Here is a 20728-nt window from a genome sequence, read left to right on the forward strand (position 1 = left end):
TTTCAGATTAAATGCTTTAGGTGAAAAATTATCCAAACCATAGTATAGTATACCATCAACACCCGCAATGCTTCTTACCAAGTAAGTTTTTTTGATGGCCATTCAATTTTTTTAGTATAATCTATGACCCTATATGTGCCTTTAAAAATCAATCTTAGCTCTTGGCGAAACCAGCCCCTAAGTTTCCTGAACGATTTGTGTGGCTTGAATTTTGTAATTGAAGACAATTCTGAACATATCAAGTCATGCTAACCATTTAGGAAACCGGATTCTGACACTTGATGATAAATGTAACTAGAGTGACTATAAAATTGCTAATTGGGTAACTCAATACATAGGACTCTTTGGGTTTGGACGATATTGACTATGCATGACACTACACATTCATTAGCCAAGAATTAGTTGTTGTAAAAAGGTGTTGTAAATTGGTTTGTATAACATACGCAGGGCTAAAAAAAATTGACTATAGACCTGAGGCCAATACTCTTAGCATTAGGCCAGTAAAATAACGAACAGACAAGCCTGGTGGTCTTTGTGTTTTTGAGAAGATTTGACAATGAATCTGATATATAAAATCTTCAATTCTGTGATGCATTAAAGTAACATGACAAGTGAGGTAAATATTTTCTTAGTACTTGCGTAACTCATTTTGACTCTGGCGCTTTTCACATCCCAAAGCGCTTCACATTATTACCCCTGGTCACTGGGCCTTAATTCACTCCTTAAACCATCTCAGCTCCCTGGTAGGGAGTATGCAGCCTGTGCAACATTAATATGCGATACTCGGCTAAATCAATCACAAGAACCATCTCTGCCCTCACAGGTACCCATTTACCCCTGGGTGGAGAGAAGCAATTATAGTTAAGTGTCTTGCTCAGGGACACAAGTGTCACGACCGGGATTCGAACCCACACTCTGCTGAACAGAAGCATCAGAGCTTGAGTTCGGTGCTCTTATCCGCTCGGCCACGACACCCCCCCAAAAAAGCTGGTCCAGTAAAAATGTTGAGCTATAAACAATAAATAAGCCCGGCAGTCTTGTGGATTTCCTCCCAAATTCAAGCTCTGGTATGGGTCCGGCAAAACATCTGGGAAGTTTTTTTTCTAAGAATTGCAGCGGCCAAGAGCAAGTTCGGGCGGGTGACTAGAGTGGACTAGACTTAACCATAGTTGATCTACATGTAGCTGTCCCTCAAATGCTGCCTGCAGAACAAAAGAAATTTGTTTACACTCTATTAAAAGTGTGTGTAAATGGTGCATTTAAGCATTCCCTGCAGTCCTATCTGGTCAACTTAACCACATGCAAAGTGTCAGGTGCATGTCTGCCATACATCTGGGCATGCTGTGTGGTAATGGCAGTCCAAACAAAGCCCATAGGGGGACAATACGACGGTGATCTAAGGGCCTTGTCACACCAGGCAATTTACAGGCAACCAGTTCCAGGAAATCTCAAAGAAAGGCATTCACATTTTAATGTTCAAATATTTTTCTTGGGGACTGTAGGGCATCATTTGAAAAATTAAACAAAGCACTACCAAAGTGGTCCTATAGCATTCACTGCAGTTGGTTGCCTCCAAGTTGCCAGAAAAAAATACCTCGTGTGACAAGGCCATACACATCTACATTTTCCAGGATCTATTTCTGCCATTTAGACCCACCTGACTAGCCGATGCATTCCATATCTACTTGCATAATGAAGCGGTGTGTTGTGATCGTAATTCTCCCCGTAGGAGGAGTTTGGATCAAACGCTTTCTGGAACTCCACACTCCCGTGGTACAGCTCCTCCGCGACTTTCTCGTCCCCGACTTGTAGCGCTTTGCGGAACTTGGAGGATGTGCTACCCATGATGCCTACCGAGGAAGCACCCTGTAGGCCTCAATTTGATCAGTCTACTCGAATCCGAGATGTTGTGTTCACTTTGGGTACAATCTGCACAGAGGAGATAATCAATTCAAAACTCAAAGTTAAACCTTCAGACATCAATGATCGCAAAATCAAGCTCTTAAAATGTGACCTGTTATCAACAAAATGAGCATAAACTTATTACTTTGAAAAATGTAGATGATATCCTTTCTGAATTCAGTAAGAAATAAGCTTTCCAACACTATCCAACACTTGAGGTTGCAATACATGAAATATCACGAAAAATAAAACCTGAAGAAATTTCTCATTTTAATAAGTTTATGTGTTATTACCTTTACTTTGTTGTCTCCTGCTTATAGCATATTATGACCTGAGGCTCATTTTGTGATAACAAGAGCCAATTCCACAAAGCACTAAGATTTATCTTAAGATGAATTGTCAATATCACCATAGTGATTTCTATTGTGACATCATCACACTTAAAATTGAGTTGCAGTTAGGATCAACCTTATCTCTATGTAAAATCGAACAAAGGTCTCATATTGAACTGTTCCAACTCAAATCCAAATAAAAAATTCATCCGGTTTGTTGTCAGGTATGAATCACTTTATCAGAATATTGTTTACATGTTCAGAAAGTTTTAAAATGTCACTGCAATTAAATATCAGGATAGGCTAATTGTAATTCATTCCATTCACTTTACATGGACAGTGTACATGTAGCATGTAATATTATTTCATATCTCTCAGAAAACCTGCAAAGCTTTATTTTCTAAAAAGAAACATGCCCCATGTTCTAAAGCTCATGGTTCATTCCAACAACTCTGGAGACTTTGGCAGATTTAAAACAAATATTTCTTGTACACCCTAAACAAAATCTAAGAAACAAATAGATCTCACAGTTTTAAACCACACATTACCGGGAACGCCTGCAAAGACAAAGCCGTTCAAAAAAACAGAATGATTTCAGTTTGTAAAAAGCAGCAAGGAGAAAATTACAACCAATTAATTACAAAGCGTTCTGAGGTAACATGTACATTAGGTAGGGCCTATTGCTGTAACCAATGTGTGTCTGCCATTTAATCACTTGAAACCCATTATCTCCCTTTGCTCTGTTCGTCGTTTAAGGGTTGTAGCCAAGCCAACCATAATTTTCTCCCCCAACCTGTGGACCACCTGCGTTTTGAATTATGATTTATGGCTGCGATGGGTGTGGGAGAAAAAAAGCCAAATGTATTTATGATGTGTGGGTTCAAACAACGGCAAGTACACGTACAACCCATATACAACGATGTGATACTCAGTACTTTCCCCGAGCTCTGTGAAAAAAAAATCAATGCATATTACTCGGGTGGGATTCGAACCCACAACCTTTGTACAGGTAATGTAATTAACGCTGGATCGCAGAACCGAGACCAGTACTTTTAGCATTAGGCCAGTAAAAGCATGACTGGACAAGACAGGCGGTCTTGTGTATTTCACATGACTAATTTTAATAATTAAAATTCATATTGTGTTCCTTCCATACAAATTGATCAAAAGCGCACAAGTTAAAATGCACAGTATGGAAGAAACAAATTTAGCAAAAAGACTGATCACTAGGCCAGTGCCCAAACCACAGTGTGGGGATCTTTATTCCTTCCAACGGAGAACTAATAGCTACGTAGCCCTGCTGGCATCGGTAATAAATTGATCTTTTCAGGAGACAGGCACCTCTAACCCTACCTATGTAAAGAATCTAAACTAACTGGCAAGGCAACCATAGAAGAAAAACACAAAAGAACAAAACCATAAAACCCACGAAAATGCCGCATTAAAAAGATGGGTATTACTAATACATTGTAATTATATTATTACCTCATTGTGTAGCATCTCTGTGGAAAATGTTGACAATGAATCTGATATATATTTCAATTCTGTTGAGTATCGAAGTAGCATGACAATTCAGATGGTTCTTCTTTCATAGTGCTTGTTCAACTCTTTTTAAAGACGCTGGACATTATTGGTAAATGTCAAAGATTAGTCTTCACAGTTGGTGTATCTCAACATATGCATAAAATAACAAACCTGTGAAAATTTGAGCTCAATCAGTCATCAAAGTTGCGAGATATTAATGAAAGAAAAAAAACACCCTTGTCACACCATGGTCACACGAAGTTCAGTGCTTTCAATGCTTGATTTCGAGACCTCTAATTCTAAATCTGAGGTCTCGAAATCAAAGTCGTAGAAAATTACTTCTTTCTTGAAAACTACGTCACTTCAGAGGGAGCTATTTCTCACAATGTTTTATACTATCAACCTCTCCCCATTACTCGTAATCAAGAAAGGTTTTATGCTAATAATTATTTTGAGTAATTACCAATAGTGTCCACAGCATTTAAATCTGGTCAATTGTAAAACAAGCCCTCTAGTTTGGGCCCGGACACACACTGCTCACTCATCGTTCTATGTGTACCATGGTCCATTTTCATAGAACTGCTTAAAAGCACAAATATTTTGCTTACAATATTTGTGCTTTCAAAAATTAGAAGGATACCAGTCAGAAATGGTGCATGTGACATGGTACTTTGGCTGGTAACCTTATTCTGTTTGTGTTTAGAGCAGCACTATGCAATTGGGCCCAGTTGGCAAATGACAAGCTATAAAGAATGCGCATGTGTACATAAAAATCAGAGTGTTGAGTTTCAAATGTTGCTTGCAGTTGTCAAAACAATTTCTTGCTGTTTTAAACTTAAGTACTTTCACACATTGTCACACAACATACACTACATGTACATGGTGAACATGTGTTCTTCTCCATCAAGGGAATACTGTCATTGTTAAAGCAAAGTTTGTAGATTTTTATTTTTTTTTTCAATCAGCAAAGATAAAAATAACTTCATTTAAAAGCTCCCTAAAAGCTACCTGCAAATGTACCTGTACTATAAAATGAACATTATCCAAAGGTACATTGGTCCCCTTAAAGGCAGTGCACACTATTGGTAATTACTCAAAATAATTTTTAGCATAAAAACCCACTTGGTAACGAGTAATGGGGAAAGGTTGGTAGTATAAAACATTGTGAGAAACAGCTCCCTCCAGGGGTCGAAATTAAGTGTATTTCCATGGTAGTCAGCAGGGCTAGTGACCAATAATTTTTAGTAGTCCTGATTAGATTTTGGTAGCCCGAAAGACACATTATGTCTCGCGTCACGGCTCAAACTTTACAATACACCAATAACATAGTTCTTTATTGTTTGTGATGATGATTTTTGCATTATTTTTCCACTAGCCCGTCGGGCTATCAAACTGGAAAAATCAGTAGCCCGGCTGTAAATGTGGTAGTCCCGGGCTAGCGGGCTAGTGGCAATTTCGACCCCTGTCCCTCTGAAGTGGAGTAGTTTTCGAGAAAGAAATAATTTTCTACGAATATGATTTCGAGACCACAGATTTAGAATTTGAGGTCTCGAAGTCAAGCATCTGAAAGCACACAACTTCGTGTGACAAGGGTGTTTTTTCTTTCATTATTATCTCACAACTTCGATGACCGATTGAGCTCAAATTTTCACAGGTTTGTTATTTTATGCATATATTGAGATACAGCAAGTGAGAAGGCTGGTCTTTGACAATTACCAATAGTGTCCAGTGTCTTTCAATTGTACCAGTTGGGAAAAGTGTGTTCATGGTTTTTGTTAAGACATGACCCCATAAAAACAAGCAAATTAACCCTGTGTGACTAACAACTGCCAATTTTATCAGACCGATCCAACAATAAGACAAGATAGACAGAGTAAGAAAACATGAACTCATCTTCCCACACGTTAAAAAGGTATTTATTAAAGGGAATAACAGTGTTCCGTTAACAGCGCCCAGCCACCTACCCGGTCATTACCACGCAGTGAAGACCGGGTCCTCGCACTGTTATTCCCTAACTCACTACTAACCTATGTTTCATATAAGGCATGATTAATTCACCATGGAAGGGCAAGGTTGTTTTTTCTTAATAAAGGGGCACCGCTGGGGAAAAATTAAAAATTGTACTGGGAACATTTTCAACAGGCATCAAGACAATGACCAAGGACATGCAGTGCAATATCATTTCTTTGATAATGTGCTCGTTTATTTTCCTTTCTAAAGATACAGATAAAATAAAGATTTACAGGAAAGTGTCTTCATCATCATCAATGAAGGCCTGTTACCCAGTTCTAGCATGTGTACGTGCACTCTCCTTAGATGATACTTAGAATGAAGGGCACATGCATTAATAATAATAATAGCGACTTTTTATATAGCGCTCGAATCCATCACACAGTGATGCTCGTGGCACTTCAATATTCAGTACTTTTCCTTCAAGATATGTTGGTTGAGCTAAGTTTTTTGAAGTGTATGAAACCTTTTCCATAATCTTCTGAAAAAGCAACAGAGAAGCTTGGCTTCTAAGCCAGCTTCTAAGGCGAGTGAAACAGAATCCTCATGCCCATGTATAGCAAAACATTCATGAATCATCAACTCATGGCGTCCAAGTTGAGACATGAATAGCAAGAATCATGCTTCATTATCCAGTAATTTCCCTGTAAGGTATGACACCTTTTTCATATTTTGACAAGAGAATCATCTGAAATAGCAACAGAGAAGCTTAGCTCCCTAAACCGAGCGAAACAAAATCCTCGTGCCAATGTACAGCAAACATTCATGAATCATCAACTCATGGTGTCCAAGTTGAGAAATGAATAGAAAGAATTTTGCTTAAATATCCAGTGTTTTTCCTGCAGGGTATGAGATCTTTTTTCATATTTTGACAAGAGAATCTTCTCAAATAGCAACAGAGAAGCCTAGCTTCTAAAACGAGTGAAACAGAATCATTGTCGTGCCCACGCACAGCAAACATTTATGAATCATCAACTCATGGTTTCCAAGTTGAGATACTATCAAAAAGATTCATGTTGAAACCCTCCCCCCCCCCCCAACTCGGAAAAACTACCTGCAGTTCACATCCTCAGCACTCAGCATGACTAATACCCAGAGTTAATAGAAAACCTTTGCACAAAACCAACCGGTTCCAAGAAGTGAGAAATTGATTGAGATCGTGACCCGTGTTTATTTGTACTGTGTGTTCTACATCTTGAGGCCAGATGTGATTAATATTACAATCTGCTGTGATGGATTGTTTGAAGGTACTAATGTACATGTAGGGTCATAGATTGATTTGAAAGTTTCAGATGTGTACAGAGTCTACTTGCTAAGAAAATGTGTGAAAAAAAAAAAAAAAAAAAAAATGTGACAGTGTTTCACACCAACGTCAAGGCCATCCACGAGGTGACAGCGGGACCGACTCTGCTCTGGCCGCAACATTAGCGACTGGACACCAACCCTCAGAAATCCTTTCTATAAAAAACAGTTCATACTATAAATTTGTACAAAGCATCCATTTTAAAACGTTAACCCTGATATCGAACCCAAGTAAAGCAGCGGTTAAGTTTCTCTAGTACTTCAGTTGTATTTTTAGATTAGAAAACATTCAAACCACCAAACTCTCTTCCGTCCAGGGTACAAAGATCAAAGAGAGTCATAACATGAAAATATTGACATAGAATTAGTATCAGTTTCTATACAGCTTTTTTTCATTTGATTAAAGTATTAATGCCCAGACTACAGACAGTAAACACCGACCGTTGGAAATAATATGTGTCTGCATGCATTAAAGTGGTCATGAAAATTTCTGTATTCATGCATACTGATCAATGCTAACAACATTCCTCAAAAAGCCAATTAAAATCTACACCAAAACATTTCAATCAAAATGAACTGTTCCAGTTTGGTTGCACCAGGAGCTACTCGGCCATGACCTGTGTTGCCCTGGTCTTGGCCTTGGTGTCCTTTCAAAAGTGAAGACATGCTGTGACAAGACTGAATCACAACACTTGCCCCAAATCACCCGAGTTGGAGGAAACACAACACTTGCCCCAAATCACCCTACTTGGAGGAAACACAACACTTGACCCAAATCACCCTAGTTGGAGGAAACACAACACTTGCCCCAAATCACCCTGGTTGGAGGAAACACAACACTTGCCCCAAATCACCCTAGTTGGAGGAAACACACCACTTGCCCCAAATCACCCGAGTTGGAGGAAACACAACACTTGCCCCAAATCACCCTAGTTGGAGGAAACACAACACTTTCCCCAAATCACCCTACTTGGAGGAAACACAACACTTGCCCCAAATCACCCTACTTGGAGGAAACACAACACTTGACCCAAATCACCCTAGTTGGAGGAAACACAACACTTGCCCCAAATCACCCTGGTTGGAGGAAACACAACACTTGCCCCAAATCACCCTAGTTGGAGGAAACACACCACTTGCCCCAAATCACCCGAGTTGGAGGAAACACAACACTTGCCCCAAATCACCCTAGTTGGAGGAAACACAACACTTTCCCCAAATCACCCTACTTGGAGGAAACACAACACTTGCCCCAAATCACCCTAGTTGGAGGAAACACAACACTTGCCCCAAATCACCCTAGTTGGAGGAAACACAACACTTGCCCCAAATCACCCTACTTGGAGGAAACACAACACTTGCCCCAAATCACCCGAGTTGGAGGAAACACAACACTTGCCCCAAATCACCCGAGTTGGAGGAAACACAACACTTGCCCCAAATCACCCTACTTGGAGGAAACACAACACTTGCCCCAAATCACCCGAGTTGGAGGAAACACAACACTTGCCCCAAATCACCCTAGTTGGAGGAAACACAACACTTGCCCCAAATCACCCTAGTTGGAGGAAACACAACACTTGCCCCAAATCACCCTACTTGGAGGAAACACAACACTTGCCCCAAATCACCCTACTTGGAGGAAACACAACACTTGCCCCAAATCACCCTACTTGGAGGAAACACAACACTTGTCCCAAAACACTCTACTTGGAGGAAACACAACACTTGCCCCAAATCACCCTAGTTGGAGGAAACACAACACTTGCCCCAAATCACCCTACTTGGAGGACACTTGTAGTCAACTGTTCTGCAGCAGGATGATAATGATGCCTCATCAAAAGATTTCCATGAGACTTTAAGGTTTACCAATGGCAGTGCCCTGAACAAAATGAAAATGGCCGTTGCCCTCCCAAAGATAAAAATCCAGTCATGTTGTACAACTGAAACCTAGAGGTGCTATGAGTATGACTAATAAATTTAGGAAATTAACATCTTTCCATCAAAGTATCCTCTTTATAGCAGACACTAGTAGGAAAAAGAAAGAATATAAACCTCTTGTATTGTACATGTAGGTCTCCATCGGTGAGGTCAAACAATACAAATGTGAGCCATTGATTGGCAACGAGGGCGGTGTTTTGAGTTTATGACATCTCGCAAGCATGTGACACGCACCAACGAGGGCGGTGTTTTGAGTTTATGACATCTCGCAAGCATGTGACACGCACCAACGAGGGTAGTATTTTGAGTTGGTGACATCATGCATGCATGTGACTCACTCCAGCAAAACAAAAATATGACAAGGGTGAAGTTTTAGTATATTGTGAAAATTATAGAGCTCCCAAAATTTTTTACATTTTTTACAATTTCTATTATAATGATTTTGAGAAAAGCTCCATGTCAGTAACATGAACATCTCAAATTAATCCCTGTAACAATTTTTGAGCTATTCGTGTTGTAAAATATTGAAAAGTACATGTACCCTCACCACTGCTTACTAGTCTGTATCTTAGTCTGCATTTGACTTGCATGGTTGTAAAATGTCTACACAAACGGCTAAATAAGATACTGGTATAGTCATTGTCAATGTGTGTCCAATTAACAACTAAAAGCACGTCGGTTTCAAAGGATACAAAACAATTCCTATAATACATCAAGGATTAACAAATGCAGATGATGTGACCGAACTTTACAGCTTGAGTATGTTTATTAGACTTGCGTAGTTCATGGCCAATCATTTTATGTGATGGCATAAACAGAATAGAATTTATTCACGGTGTCTTTCCAATTATATGCTGGATAATTGGAAAGAGGATTGGGATCAGAAGTAGCAATATTATTACAATTTTACATACAGTTGATTACACATAAATTACTGATGCATGTACCTTAGAAATAAATGTATTAAATTATTGTACATTTATTAAACACTTTGCATGTTTTGGATAAGTGGATTGCTCATTAATAATTCATGTATGCAAATCGGTGAGAAATTACTGCATACAAAACACTTTGCATACTTTTTAGACAATTTGGATTGCTTATTTATAATTCATGTACATGCAAGTATAGTGAGAAATGACTGCATTCTTAAAACACTTTGCATACATGTACTTCAGACATTTTGGATACTATACAATGCAAAATATGACTGCATTAACACCTTGTGAATTTGACAATTTTTGGTTGCTCATAAAATAATTCATGTTTGCAAATTATGACTGCAAAAGTAGGCCCCCTAACGCTTCACATTTAGAGATTTTGAATAGCTCATTTATAGTCCATAAAAATACAGCTAAACGATAAGCAGGTCATGCACGTGTTATTAACATTGATATGTATACAGTTGACATTGATTGATCAATAAGCATGAGTCATGAATGCGACTAATGTACTAATCTCTGCATCTTGTATGATAGCCTGCATTCAATCTCATAATAATACCAAAAACCCTACAGGTAAAGAGGTCAGTTTGGCTAAGCATGAAGCCTCAATCCTACCCTATCCACTTCTCTTGATGTCAATCTACACCAAACAAGCAATGAGTAGGAATCCTCAGTAGGATTTAAAACTTTGCATGGTGGAAATAAGATAGGCCTTATAGTAGGTTTGCGGTAACACCATGTAATGCTAATCTCTAAATGAGTTGGGGTGGTTCTGAAAAAGAATCGTTTGTTTTGACAAGTACTTTAATGTATGCTCTGAAGTTGCAACTCGACATTTCGATCAGTATGCTCTAATAGTCTTCATCAGAGCATACTGATCAAAACATCGAGTTGAAACCTACGGTGAACCACCCCAACTAATTAAGAGGTTATCATTACATGGTGTTACCGTAAACCTTACTAGGATCCTTAGATTTAAATGCGAGAGGAAAACCTTAACGGGGGAAAACCCATGCAATCAGGTAGGGACTAAGGGTTCTCCACACGGTTTTGTCCGGGCACTGAGCCCGGACAAAATTCTCAAAATACCAAATGCGCCCGGACAAAAAATGTAGTGCCCAGACAAAATCGTTGTGCGCCCGGGCAAAAAATTTCGAAAAATACTTCACGACGAACACAAACTACCCTTTTAATGCGCTAGTAGATCGTTCTTTTTGTATTAGTGTGCAGCGACTGGTACAAAGAAGTCAGCTATTTCGCAACAACATTTCGCAGGCATTTTTCTCTGTGTCGCAGGGCATCCTGACTACAGGGGAATTCTGCGTGGCTGATGCAGAGAAATAACCACAGTCTCAGACTTGAAATCAAGTCTAAGTGGTATAAGGAGACCGATCAGAGATCAAAAAATACCCGGACGCAAATCTGAAACTCACATTTTTTTCGAGCGATCGTGCACAAAGTGGATTTTTAGTTCAGGATCAGTGGTTTGTTCGTGCTGAAATGATTTGCACAAAAATGTTTGCAGAATCAGTCGATCTTGCAGGAATAGTTAATGCAATTGCCGATCATGCAGGAATGATTTGTGCAATCGGCTTAGCTATTGTGCATGAATAGTTTGCGTAATTTGCCGATAGTGCAGGAATAGTGTGCGCAGTATGCAGATAGTGCATGAATTATTTGCGCAATTTTAAACCTGTGGATAACCCTAGGACTGAAAACCCAATCCCCACGCAAGGCTCGGGATTGAGGTGGGATTCGAACTGGGGTCCACAGAGGTTAAAGGCAGAGAAAGAAACATTGAGCCAACCTTATCCCCTGACACCAAGTTACTGATCGTGTACTTAATAATTCCAAACATAATGTAACTTCAAATACCTGTACAAATTATTGGGTGCTTTGAGGTGCCCATTAGGTATGGAAAGGGCTACAAGAACGGCATATTACAAATCATCATTCATAAATACCCCAGACAGTTTCTCTACTCCCATTGGTGGAGATCGTGTCACGTTTAAACGGTTGATAATGACCAGTGTTTATAACCGGCTGGCTTCTGCGTGTCAGGCGCGCAAGATTATCACGCAGAACGCAATTCATAGCTATTAGTAACAGCGCGCAATCTACTTCTAAGCGCGCGCACATAATCTATTTCTAAGCACGCGCGCACCCACGCGCAACAGACGCTTCACAAAGTTTTTGAAAACAATATTTCAAACCTCAAATTTTCAACTGTAAACGTTTTTTAACAAAGGGGCATTTATGAATGGGAATAAAAGAGTAGCGACTCAGTCTTAAACGCCCGTTTAAAACCTTGCAGGGTGGTTGCCGTACGCTAAAAGCCCTCCCCTTCGGTTCGGGCCTTTATCACACGACAATTCGACCCTGCCGGCTTTAAGCGGCCATGTAAAAACTCGTCGCTACCCTTTTATTCCCCTATTTAAACAGTAAATTCTCAAACTATGAAAAATGCGAATGCAAACATTACATGAGCTAGCTGCGCATTCTTTATAGTATGCAGTTATGGTATCGTCAACTGAGTGGATACAGCAGAACAAAGGAACAAGAAGGGCACAAAGCTGTCCTGACAGTGTAAGCCTTTGTATCATGGTGCCCAGATATTTCTTTTGTCTGAGTACACAAATGTAGTCAGTAGGGAAATGCATTAAATTAAAGGGAGGAAAAAAACTCCTTAAAATAACATTGATGGGAATACATAATCTTTTACATACATTGTACATGTACTGTATGGTATATTTCATAATTTAGAATTACGACTAGACTTGCACGATAATAAGATAGTTAGAGAATTACAAAATTTCATATTTCAAATAATACTGAAACTATAATTCCTCTAGACATGTGGACAAGTCGGTGTTAAATGTTTGTCGCAGTGATAGCATTTACATGTATACTGGATGGGGGGCTGCACAAAACTTCTGCGGAAATGCTTCAATGCTTCTTGTTGTTTTTGCTGATTATCTAAAGATTTTAATGTTTCTCTGTATTAGCGCCATGGAGCATTGTTTTCGATGGATATGGCGCTATATAAATTTTTACTATTATTATTATTATTATTATTATTCAATGTACACTGGAGTCAAGGAACATGTGACAAATACAGAAGTGTATGGCAATGAACCCAAACTATCGACTAAAATACAGCATCATCTAAGACTAGCAGGGCACTTATTATATACAGAAACATCAAAGAACCTGTCTCTCAGCTTATCACTGGTCACCGAAACATGGAAGGAGGTAAATGGGAAGACAGAAGTTTAGCTATTTTTATACAGATTTAGTTGCTAGGGGCATCAGGGTACTTCAATGAGGGATAGACAAGAATGGGCAAATCTCAACACGATTCCGACCTCGGGAGCATAATGGCCGACTCTCACGCCACTTCCAGGAACTATAAACAGTTACTTATCACATTGGTCTATCCCTGCTGGCATCGGTAACGTTTTGATCTTTTCAGGAGACAGATGCCTCCAACCAAGTACATGTAAAGTGAACTGAAAAGACAACCACAGAAGAAAAACAAACAAAAGACACAAAAGAACAATACCATATATCAGAAACTATTACAAAACCAGACGATGGATACATACGTACAATGTTTAGTAGGCCTACTCATTTTTGTACTTGAAGGCCTACACGGAAGTGGAAACCTGACCCTGATTTCCAGGAATAAGTTGAGTAGAAAATCCCAACATAATGAGGTATGTAACTATGAGTCAATGATAAAGGCAGGTATAAGGTTTGGGGAATTTTAATCACTGTGATCATTGAGATTGTCATCAAAAGATAAACACAAATAATCATAATGGAATTGGACCGCTCTAAAGTACAACAAAAATAGGAATTGTAATACATGTACATCAACAAAAATTACATTCCAATCTAGAGTCCTCCAGAAGAATTTGTCTGTCTGAAACTGTCTCAAAGTTGAGAAACTAGCATTTGACAGGAAACACAATAAAGTTAACTGAGATTTCGGGTTGAAAAAGACAAATTTACTGGAGCGGGATTTGAGCCAAAGACCTCCGAACTAACATTTTTTTCTTTGTACATGTATCTAGCCCTATGTTGGCAGTCTCCCTATTTTGTCAATATCGCTGTTCGGGGCGCCAATGAGAAACCATAACAACGATGTTGCTAGGGATCACACCCAAGTTTACGATAAAACCTGGGAACTAAAGCTCCCCCTTGCCCTTGGGCATTAAGTCACAATTTCAATGTCAGCCGTTGAATCCAATTGTGTTAAAAGCCACCAAGAAACCACATTATGAAGAATCTCATCGCAGAATGTTTGTTTTAAAAAAAAAGAAAATGCTTCGGAAGGCAATTTATAAGCCACATGCAGTGTGTAATTTGTAGTGATCATAATATTGGTATCCATGACAACCATACATGTTAGTTTCATCTGATTATCTCGTACTATGTAGAATGAAAAATATGGCAAATCATTAAAACCGTGTGTTCCGTTCAACAAGAAACTGGGACAATCATGACAAATTAGTTAGAAATTAACTTTAAAAATAGATTTTCTTTATTTGTTTTTTTTTTTTGTGGGGGGGAATCAACTCTTGGACAACGATCAATCAGAAACTATTAAAAAAAATTCATGACTCTAGTTGAACTGTTATTGGCCATATATTGTACTTCACGAAGGCAACAGTGGCAAGTGCCTCCTTTGCCCCCTGGTCATTGCCTTGGTGCCCCTTGAAATGTTCCAAATAAAAATTTACAATTTCCCCAAAGAGGTGCCCTTTACCAGGGAGAAAACGCCTAGGTGCCCTTGCCATTTTCAAAAAACGAAAAATCAAGCCTGGCAGCTTCTTTTAAAATATGGCTAATGCAAGCCAGACGTTCTGATTTTCTATTGATAGAACTGTCAGTAAAGAAGACCTTGTCCTTTTCAAGAATGCCGACCTGGCAACTCGGCTATGAGCAACAACGATCTTCAGGTTACTATCTTGGAGATGGTTCTCCAATAATTTAAGGTAACCTGGTACTTCAGTCTTGTGAGGGGCACGGGCTGTCTTTAAGAAAAGGCACCTTTAATAACAATAATCACAATAAACGGCATTTAAAGACGCTCTACTTTGTATGAGGAATCTGACAATTTGTATTGGAACTTGCAGCTACAAGGAACACTGATGAAATGATCATGGCCATAGAAGCAACATGAAGTTTCGGGTCTTCAAGCTCACACCCAATCCCGCTTACACCATGCCCCCCATAGCTTGAAAAAGGCCAGTCTATAGTCAGTCGCGTGATGGTCGAGCGATGGAAGTCTTGACGCGCGATCATAAAAAGACAAAGTTTTTAGGCATCAGCAATGACTATAAACTGTGTCGCGCGTCAAGATTTCCATCGCGCGACCGACTATAAACCGACCTTTAGGGGGAAGGTACACAAGAATGCATATATTTACCGAACCCAAATTTTGTCTACAGCAGTACCAGAACTTAAATGACAACAAAAAGGCCTGACACGGTTTTTAAAAATGAACTGTTTGAAAAAAAAGCTCCAAGAGACGATTTATCTCATACATGTATTATGGAGTATTCTTCAATAATTAATGGAACTATTATTCATCAGACCAGAAAGTCAACATTTGAGGACAAGCACATGACCACTGGACTTGAGTCTGGTCATGAGTTTACCAGGACTTTTGCCAAAATCAGTGACCTTGGGCCTGTGTCAAAAATTCAAGCCCTGGCCCCACACTGAATCTCTTCAATTTGATCATTCATCCAACCCGCCCACATTGATGTGGACTGACATCACAAATATACCTTTAAAAATATTTTAAAATCAAAATACAAAAGTCTGAAGCCTGAAGGTACTTTTACACTTCGAAAAGTGCCATATACATGCAAGCTCTGTAAAAACACCTTGTTTAATGTTTGAATAGTGTGACAAACACACACATACACTTTTCAAAGACAGCGTTCAACCAAAATATGAAATCTAATATTCACATGACATCTATAAATTAAAACGCGAAGAAAGGATGAGAGAGATACAAAATGCATTTAACATTCTCGATAATTCCTTCACCCTGCTGTTTGATTTTCCTTATTCCATGATTCATTAAAAATACATTTAACACAAGGCTATACAAAATGAGCAGAGAACAGAGGACCACAAAATACACCAACATAACAAGGCAAGCAGTTTTTTAATAATAACAATAATATAATAATAATAATAATAATAATAATAATAAGACTTGTAATGCGCACGTATCCACCCTACTGGGTGTTCAAGGCACAGTAAAACCAACAACAAGCAAAACAAAACAAAAAACAAAAACAAAACAAAGAAAAACAGACACAACAAAAATAGCACTTTGAAGGTCGGCGGCCAGTGGTCGGCTTTACATAAATAATGTTTTTTTCTTCTTCTAACGCACACACCTTTGGAGTTATTCTGCGCCTCAAACCGTTTGACTTTTAAAGCATGGATTCGCACTCGATTAGCACTTGTCTGTACTAGAGGGCTCTGAGTCGTGAGTGCCCTGTACCTTGGCAAAACAACCAACAGATTTTCCATTTTAAAGGGATGCTTCAGTTTTCTTTTCGAAAAACCATTCCATTGTTTATATTCCTAATTTCTAAGAACACCCTGTGAATATCTCTTTAGCGTAGTTAAACCCCTGGTTCTTTTCAGAACCAACACCACTCAAAAGAGATATTCACATGGTGTTAACGCAAACCTCTCTTAATTAAATACTTCCACAATGCAAAGTTTCAAATCCTACTTATTCCTAATTTCATAGAGCTGCTTAACGCTTAATATTGCTTTTTTTAGGTTTCAATAATGTACATAATGCCTGAAGTATCAAGTATTAAAAACACAAAAATACAGGCGTGAAATTTTGCGAGGGCAAGGCCATTTTCATTTTGCAACCACTGAACTATCTTTAAATTTATGGGAAAGTTTTGAAGGGCACCGAGGCAAGGACCGGGGGGGGGGGGGGGTCAACAGAGACAGGGCCATGGCCTCCGTGTAATTCCAGGCCTGCTGAGGAATGTTGAATGTCTTATGATGTCTTTTTGAATACTAGACAATAGGCTACCCTTTTTGCCAAATTTCAATGTTGCGCAACCTCATTTAGAATATCAGCGGGCTGATCAAACGGACCAGGATTTATGCAATTACAGCAAGTATGTTTAGCACTAGTCTCACTGAATCCTGATTTGTGTATGTCACATGTTCTGTTTAATGTCAATTTGCATAGAAAGTACTGAGTAATATGCTAATTCACTATGATAAAATACTTAATCATTGTGCAGTACATCTTTGATGTATTTGGCTGAATGAAAGAAACACCCCCTTCAATTCAGCTCAAAATGTCCAGGACTCACCCCAGGATTGTTTTAAAACTGTGGGTCATTCTGGACACAAATGTTTGGAGGTCTGGCCCAAGCATGCTGAATTTAAAATTTGTAATCCAGAAGCCATGCCTGCCTTTAAACATGAATTTCTAGCTGAAATGCCTGCCAAGTAGAATAGCCAAAGTCGCTTGATTCATGGACAAGTTTATTACACCTGTCCTATGCATGCCTGATGCTTAATTCTTTAAGTTGAAAGGGCAAGGACCCATGGCGTTTTCTCCTGAAGAACACTTCTATGAAGAAATTGTATTGTAAATTTCTATTGGAACGTTTTAAGAGGCACCAAGGCAAAACCTACAACAGACTTGTGGACAAGTCGTTAAATGTTGTGATAGCGTAATACACTCATACAATGTAGGCTCTCCGTGATTGAAGACTGCTCTCTCTCTCGCGAGATTACTGCTCTTGCGTCAGGCGTCTGGCTCCCGGACTGCTACTCTCCGTTAAATGAGACTATAGTCGCGAGACCAGTAGTCTCGCACGAGACCAGTAGTCTCGCAGGGGCTTGTAGTCTCGCTAGAACATCACCAGTGTCACAAGAATAGCGAGGAGAGTCAGAACACTTTCTTCGCAACCAACATTAAAGACTTGTCCACAAGTCTAAGCAAAACCAGGAGCATCCATTGCCTCTGTGAAGAATCAGGCTATTAGACTCTGACTAACCAAATGACATGTAAGCCAAGGGTTTTGTTACTTAAACCTTCAGCACCTACATGTCAGTAAGATTAACTTAAAAACCACAAAGTCTTACTTTAAACCCACCTTATTTAATCAATTCACAAACCTACAGAGACTAGTCAAGACTGACATGCGTGGCTTATTGCTAATTCCAAACCGGATGATTATAAATAATCGAGGAGGCAATTTGCAAATGAAATTGTCCAAGCCGTATTTACCTTGAGTACGTCCCAATGGCTAATAGTTCCTCTGCTTTGATTGGCAGTCATTATTATTGTCAATGCCAAGGGTTGAGTTTGTGAAGTGCAATTATTATTGTACCATTAAAAATGTCTGTAACTACCAGCAGTTTAATGTGATGTAATTACCTGACAATTTAAAGGTGTACCAACAATTTAAATCATTTATTATACACACATGTACTTAAAGGCCTGTATGCTTCACTGTTGCAAGGGCAAGGGCACCAAGGCATTTTCTCCTTGGTAAAGGGCACCCTTTGAGGAAATTTCTACTATAGCATTTCAAGGGCACCAAGGCAATGACCTGGGCCCAATTTCAGAAAGCCTTTAAGCACAAAAATTTGCTTAGCATGAAATTTCTTCCTTGATAAAAACAAGATTACCAACCAAATTTTAATTTGTTGCATACTGCTTGTTACTGGCATTCAGCTGTTGTTTGCTTGTCCTGAAAATCACATATAATTTTGTTTCCTTATTTTATTTCAATAACAATTCTCCTCAAATCTACAAAACGATTTTCTGGAAAATTAAATGAATTATATTCAGCAAGATACTTTACTATAATTGCTTCTCTTCACCCAGGGGTATAGGTTGATATTGTGTATGAAAAGGGAGCTGAGAAACATCAAAGGGATGTTATTGGCCCTATGACAAGGGCACTAATGTAAAGCGCATTGATACGATTATTGTGAAATGGCTATAAAAGAATTTGTTGTTATTGTTATTATAGCAATGTACCACATGTTGACGAGTTGACCTTTTCATACTGTCCTAGAATATAACACAAAGACCATCAATATAGTAACCCCCCCCCCCCATTTTTTAAATTTTTTTTTATCCAAAACAATTTACATTGTACGGGGAATAGGTGGTTTGTTCCTTTACTACTCGATGAAATATCATTACTTTTAGCTTGAAATGATGTGTGAAATTGTTTGTACAATTCTTCTTAATCAAGCCTAATTAAGGTGCTGCTGGTTTTCATTGTTGAATAAATTCTGTTGCCCTGGTGATGTACATGCACTCTCGGTCAAGCTTGGCTGTGTAAAAATGCATAAACCTCTACATAAACGTGTACATGTACACAGCATGCTCTGGCATTTATGATCTTGAAACTGTTATGACTAAAGCACTGGCAATAGTATTACATAATTTACACATTGATCAATGTGTAATTTATTATTAAAACAAAAATATATAGACCTTCCCCCGTAACAAAGTGAATGTTCTGGCAACATTACATTATGTACTGCCCTTTAACTCTTGTTATGTTTAAAGAGATGGAAAAAACTATCCTTTAAGATAGTAACATTGCCAACTGCCAAAGGATACTAGGCACTTTGGGAGAAAAATCTATAGGACTATAGCCTGGCTTGTAGCTCAAAATGTTCACTCGACCAGAATTGTCTGGTAGAATGTAAAAATGAAAGAAAATTACAAGTCCTAACAAATGCATTGCACAAGGAGACAGGTATGCACTAAGACATCTGTGAAGAAAGTTTATCTTAATGCGTCTGTTGAGGTATTTATCACGAAATAGAATTATGTTTCTGTTGAAGACACTACACAGTGAGGTACTTGTTTGAGATTACAGAATTTATGGCCTTGGGGCACGTGGTCCAATGTAAAAGTTTACCCCTGCATGGAAAATGGAAGACAGGGAGGGGGGGGGGAGTAACTGACCACAACAGTGAATCTTTAAATTATTTTTAGCAGGCCAAACAATCTTAAATTTCTAATGGGGCTGATCTTGAATGTGTTGACAATGTTTTTAAAAAGGAAAAGCATTCACATTGGCTGTATAATTTCCAATTGTCGCTTCTTCTTTCTTTTAGGTGACTTCAGATTATGTTGATGATAAATGCAATGCCAGACACACTGGGACGAACCCCTTCTTTTGGTGACAAGTGTGTACTGAGTCTTTTACGTGCATTGATAGTTATTATAACAAAACACGTCCCATCTGAAAGACGAAGCAATAGCTAAGCGACTTCCTTAAAAGGACACAAGGAACTAAAAACAAGTGGTTTTAGACTCCAAAACACATCTTTACCAAGAAAAATACATTTTCCCTAACCTGGGAAACATTTCCATAATCTGACTGCAACTTTTGCCAAAAATAGCTGTTAAATTTTAACACATGATCCATCCAGCCTGTTAATTGATGGTTCGTCATATTTCTAACTCTTGGTCTTATTACAAGGTCTAACAATAACATTGAGGTAGACAGGGACCAACCAATAGTTACGTCACGATTATCGCAGCCTGTGAAACACATGGATGGAGGTTTATCGCGATTCAGAACCGCAATGCGTTATGGGTAAGTAGAGGGGGCATTCACGACGCACGCACGCATGGCAATATCTCTGTGTGGGTTTAACAACGCCCTCTCGATATTTTGCTATTCGTGATAACCTTGAATTGAAGTGTGATACTGATAAATTAATAGAAAA

General features: G+C 38.8%; 2 protein-coding genes across 2 annotated transcripts in view; one reads left to right on the forward strand and one right to left on the reverse strand.

Annotated features, from left to right (window-relative positions):
* Positions 1 to 20728, forward strand: part of LOC139939507 (homeobox protein Mohawk-like) — a 236856-nt gene that overhangs the window by 95425 nt on the left and 120703 nt on the right. The gene's annotated exons all lie outside the window — the stretch shown is intronic.
* LOC139939701 (uncharacterized) overlaps positions 1 to 20728 on the reverse strand; it is an 83951-nt gene that overhangs the window by 62766 nt on the left and 457 nt on the right. Inside the window, exon 2 of the mRNA XM_071935777.1 lies at positions 1658 to 1929. Coding sequence (XP_071791878.1) covers positions 1658 to 1845 — 188 coding nt within the window. The 5' untranslated portion in view covers positions 1846 to 1929. The remainder of the gene's footprint in view (positions 1 to 1657; positions 1930 to 20728) is intronic.

This window comes from Asterias amurensis, chromosome 7 (assembly GCF_032118995.1).
Source record: "Asterias amurensis chromosome 7, ASM3211899v1".
In the NCBI taxonomy this organism is placed as follows: Eukaryota; Metazoa; Echinodermata; class Asteroidea; order Forcipulatida; family Asteriidae; genus Asterias; species Asterias amurensis.